At 34.7% G+C, this 5,062-nt stretch overlaps 1 protein-coding gene across 9 annotated transcripts; it reads right to left on the bottom strand.

Annotated features, from left to right (window-relative positions):
* Positions 1-258: 258 nt before the first annotated feature.
* Positions 259-4,817, bottom strand: LOC149959186 (histone-lysine N-methyltransferase SMYD3-like). 9 transcript variants are annotated; one of them, XM_090165156.1, is made up of 4 exons: positions 3,561-3,685; positions 2,642-2,683; positions 1,834-1,870; positions 259-1,752 (listed from the first exon to the last, which is right to left on the bottom strand). In XM_090165156.1, exons 1-4 carry the CDS (start codon positions 3,658-3,660, stop codon positions 405-407), a joined length of 1,527 nt encoding a protein of 508 aa, XP_090021282.1. In that variant the 5' UTR covers positions 3,661-3,685; the 3' UTR covers positions 259-404. The 9 variants fall into 9 exon arrangements, with proteins under 9 accessions (XP_090021282.1, XP_090021281.1, XP_090021283.1 ...); XM_090165157.1 differs by lacking the exons at positions 2,642-2,683; positions 3,561-3,685 and adding exons at positions 3,701-3,793; positions 4,634-4,657; positions 4,722-4,817 and having other exon boundaries at positions 261-1,870; XM_090165160.1 differs by lacking the exons at positions 2,642-2,683; positions 3,561-3,685 and adding exons at positions 3,701-3,793; positions 4,495-4,562 and having other exon boundaries at positions 261-1,752; positions 1,824-1,870.
* Between the last annotated feature and the right edge of the window lie 245 nt (positions 4,818-5,062).

Below are 5,062 nucleotides of genomic sequence, written 5' to 3'. Positions count from 1 at the left end.
TTAAGAAACGGTGAAACACGAATACGATGGTAAATTACCATGGTAATTACCAGGGTAATTACCATTTTCGTAATTTACCTGATAAAATTGTAAATTACTATTACTAGTGTAATATACCGCGTAAATTACCAGGGTAAATTATCGATTCGTATCTCTAAGTACACCACGCCACGGATTGAAAACATCAAACATTAAAATTATAAAAGGTTTAATGAAAATATTTGTAACATACAGCAAATTGCTTAAGTTTTGCAATATATTTTATAAATATTATGTTAACTGATAGAAAATTAAAAACCAACAGAAGGTTATGAAAATGAATAAACGAAAATGTTCTTCTTTATCACGGAGCAACAGCAACAAAAGTGAATTATCCGTCGTGTGATGGTTCAGGTAAGATAGATTTAAAGCGTTATTCGACGTTGAGCAAAATCGGTTGGAAAGCGTTTCACAAAAAGAACCGCAGGGTGGTCTTCGTCTAAAAACACTTTTAAGATATTGTATGATTTCGACAGTAATTCAAGCGCGTGTTTTACTTTTCCAATTCGTAAGTAAAATTCAGCAATTCGACTCCACAAAAATGCGTGTTCAAGGTGATTGTCCCCGTAGTAAAATGTGTGGACTTTCAGATGTTCGAGTCCCATAGAAATGCCTTCTTCCGCCAGACTCAGATTAAAACAGCACCGAAAAGCGACGTCCAGAAGGTGGAGTCGACAAATGTGGTACTCGCCCAAGACGTTCTTTTGCTTTTTTAAAAGCGCCACGCATTTCTTCAGCGTCACTCTAAACTCACCTTCAGACTGGTATTTTTCGAGATTTGTTAAATCGTAAAATTCTTTAGACAGAGCGACCACGTTTGAGTCGGTGGCTTTCTGATCGTCCAGTATTTGGAATCTGGCAGCTTCCTTCTCGTCATTCAAACAACAGTGACAGTGGCAAGTGAAGTAAAACTGGCGCTTTAAAAGGTCCCGTCTTTGGGCTTTTGGCAGAGCAATGTCCAGGTACGAAACGCTTATTCTCTTGACGTCATCGTGCGGAATGTCCTTGACCGCTCTAACTACCAAGGTTTTACCGTTGAAGGACCAGTAGGCATCAGGGTCGCAACTGTGGTCGAAGATTGAGAATCCCAAATACAAGCCACCTCCAATTTTTTTAAATCTGCCATCAAGTATTTCATTCGAATTAACGAATAATTTGCAAAAAACATCGAAGAGCAGCTTCTTGTCGGCTTTGTTGTTGGGGTCATACAGGTCGGGGAAGAACTTGACAAACTTTACATCCTGGATCCTCTCAAACAACAACATCTTTGGTAAATACTTAGAGATTTCTTCGTGGTGTCCCATCAAATCGTCGAACGACCTTTTGTAGCAGCCGACAGTTTCTCGAAATGAGGTTCTTCCACTTTCTCCAGCCATCTTTATCTTCGTGTAGAGTCTGGCCATGAGTAATTCTTTGCCTTCCAGCGGAATCTTCTTCAAACGGGCGCATTCCAGCTTGTGGTAATCTGACCAGGCCTTCCTTTGGCAATGGATGTCGCAGAAATAAAGCTTTTGGCATTGACTACAGCGTTTTGGCTTTCGTCTAGTTTGAAGTGGCTGCAAAAACTCATTTTCGTTTATCATGGGTTCGTTGCTACTTCTCAGACAATGGTCGCATAACATTCCCTTTGCGCTTTCGATGACGGCAAACACCAGTGGTTCGGATCTGCAAATTACGTCTCCTCGACTAAATCCCATCTTTTTACCTATAAAACTTGAAAGTAATTTATGTTGAGTCGTCTGTATTTATACACTTATTTAGCTTAAATGAGTTTGTTGAGAAACCTTTTACTACCACAAATTAAAAATTCCCGCCAAGATTTTCAGCTTACCTGTAAAAAGTGTCAATGATTTAACAATTTTAAATGTTCTAAACGCCTTAACCAAAGGAAATCTTAAAAAATCACTTATTGGGGCTCTAACTTGATAATAATGATGTATACTACCTCTAGAATTGGGGTGAGCACTTATTTCCCTGGCTTATTACATGCAGCGTTATGGCACACCTATGGGATCTTTTTTTAGAAACTTAAAACACTAAAACATTTTTCTTATTTTAATTGTATAACACATTTTATGTAAATATTGATTCTATATCATCTTATTTGGGATTTTTTAATTATTGGTCCCTGAGCCAATTATTTTTGATTTTATTTTAAAAAAAAAGGTTAAGTTGCTAGGGATTCAATGGTGCAAATTTTTTTTGTCGGAAACGGGTCTACTAGAAATTGATAATTAGTCCATTCCGAAAATCAGTGGGTTAAAATTTATTTCCCTAATTCGGTGTTCATAACGTCTTACGTTTCACTCTCCCAAGCCAATGCCCACTATGAAACTGTGACCTAAGGAAAACCCAGGTAAGGAGAGGTTTTCAAATTCATCAGGATCGTTACAGTGGTTAAAATCAATCTTAATCCATAATCAAAAGTGGTTTCAGTGGGTTATTTTCAGCCTTGCAATATAAAAATATATATATATATGTATATTTATTTTTATTTCTCTAAGAGTTAGTTACCCTCGTGAAAAATACACAAATTGTCATAAATACCACTATTTGCAAGTCTGGTTATTTTCTTTTTAATTATACTCGATATTCAACTTACAAATAATGTCCGAGATCGCCAAGTTCCTCGCCAAGTCTGTAGCTGACGAAATAAAACAGTATTTCTGGTGAACAGCGTTGCCAGATTTTTCTGGCCAAATTATTGTACAAATGGTAAAACATTATAGTACAACAATGGAAATTATGGTACCAATATAAAATAGTATTAATTACTTTTAATTTAAAGTGTTTGTTGCATAACATGCAGATAACTGTTCTCGTGACGTTTCTTTAAGTGGAGTTGATGTAGTCAATATCGACCAGAGAAATCGGAATAACTAACTAGGACGATTTTTGAAATACTGCCGCGACGATTAGAAATTCCGATTTCTATGGTATTGACTATCGAGTGATCTGGCAACACTTGAAGGTAGGCTTAATATTCCGTCGCCTGTTAACAAAAACTACGTAAATTTAACTATACTATTAATTAGTATAAAGTTACGTGGTTTTGGCTTATCATTTCTTAGCCCATGCAGGGAATATCAAAACTCTGGATATTCAATATCCAGGGGATGTTGTAGGGATATCTCAGGGATTAAAAAAATAACCTATTTAGGATATGACCAGGATATAATATATCCTAGGGATATCCAATATATATTCTAAAGATATCTTATAGATATTTATAATGTCCATATTATGTACATTAGAGGTCTTGGGGATTTTTAAATTTTCCTAAAATATCCATATATATATATTTTTATTTTATAAAGGATAAAAATTTATTTATATTGATTTTTTTTGGTTTATTAACGACTATAATTTATAAATAAATAAATAAATTTAAATAAAATTACAATTTTTGCATTAAAACCAATTATTACCTATGTTTAGCTAAATAATTGGTGGAAATGCAAGAATCATGACATTAACATAACTAATAAAATTCATAAGATTTAGAATTAAGTGAAATTAACCTTTTTTAATAATATGATTGGAACTAGGCATGATGACGAAAGATTTAACATTTCCTTTGATCAAGGTTTTATTTAAAAAGTTCTTTGCTTCCAAAATCATTGTGAAAGTTATTTGAATATTATAATTATTTAGGTTTTACTTCCTGCTGGGCAATGGTGTGACCAGTCTTTAATTATTAGTTCAATTTCCGCAATCGTAGAATTGGCAGCGCATTTTGATCGTTTAACGGCCGCTAGAAATAAATTATTGCTCGTGAATAATAGATGTAGAATGAGAAGAAATCTAGACCAATATACTAAGGATAATTTTAATTGTGATTAGATCTTGAAGTTTTTTTGCTTTTTCTTCCTTCCCAACTGTAATGTGAACCAAGGGTTTTACTCAATCAGAGTGAATTGAAAAATTTGGCTCGTGTAAATCAAATTATAAGCAAAGTGCAAGCTACGCTAATTTTAAAAAGTGAAAGAATAACATCGAGAAGCCTCATTCTGAGTTAATTGAAAAATTTCCATACATTTGTTTAGTGTAAACCCATTTTATCGCTAGCAGCAAGCTTCAAAATCAAGTTATAAGCAAAGTGCAAGCTACGCAAATTGAAATAAGTGAAAAAATAACATTGAGAAGCCTCATTCTGAGTTAATTGAAAAATTTCCATACATTTATTTCGTGTAAATCCATTTTATCGCTAGCAGCAAGCTTCAAAATCAAGTTATAAGCAAAGTGCAAGCAACGCAAATTTAAATAAGTGAAAAAATAACATCAAGAAGCCCCATTCAGAGTTAATTGAAAAATTTCCATACATTTTTCTCGTGTAAATCAATTTTATCACTAGCAGCGAGCCCCAAAATGAAAAAGCCAGCTACACTAAATAAAATTTTAAGTCTAGTTGGGGTTATTTTTTCACAATTAAGAGAAATAGAAAAATTGGCTTACATTTTACTTGTTTAAACCATTTTTCCTCCAGCAGCAACGTCAAACTCAAATTTAATGCAAAGTGCAAGCTTGGATTAATAATATGTCATATTATTAATCCAAGGTGCAAGTCAAGCTGGTTAAATTTAAGAAAAATGACCTAGGCTTAGGTGAACGGTTGGAACTGTAAAATTTGAAAGTCATATTGACTTTTGTATTACTGACTTGAACATGAAAAAATTGCTTACCTCTTATTAATAGTTCATTTAAGTTTTTATCGGATTACTAACGACAGAATTATTAGTGCTCTACTTCTACGTGTTAAAAATGGGCCTTGGCGTCAGGGCTGCCAGAAAATATTTTTGGTATGACGCCCAAATTGTTCAAAAAATCGCCCAATTTCTAGCCCAACTATTTTTTTTTTATTCAAGGAAGGAAGATACAAGGGCTGAGTGGGTCTGAGAAGACCGCGAGCCCGGCGAAGATTTTTGAGGCGTGAGTGGGACGGGGGGGACAAATGCTGTCCGCCCGTCCACCGGATTAATCAGGGCGAGATATGTGTAACGGCCACGCCAACGGGGGGATACGT

The sequence above is a fragment of the Leiobunum rupestre genome, chromosome 2, assembly GCF_980474605.1.
Source record: "Leiobunum rupestre chromosome 2, qqLeiRupe1.1.hap1, whole genome shotgun sequence".
NCBI lineage: Eukaryota > Metazoa > Arthropoda > Arachnida > Opiliones > Sclerosomatidae > Leiobunum > Leiobunum rupestre.
This window is presented reverse-complemented; position numbering and strand designations above follow the sequence as displayed.

Coding starts and splice junctions, on each gene's coding strand:
- LOC149959186 (XM_090165155.1), bottom strand. CDS start 2,844: ATGTTATGCAACAAACACTTTAAATTAAAAGTAATTAATACTATTTTA. Junction 1,753..2,641: donor GGCGATCTCGGACATTATTT/GTAAGTTGAATA, acceptor ATTACTTTCAAG/TTTTATAGGTAAAAAGATGG.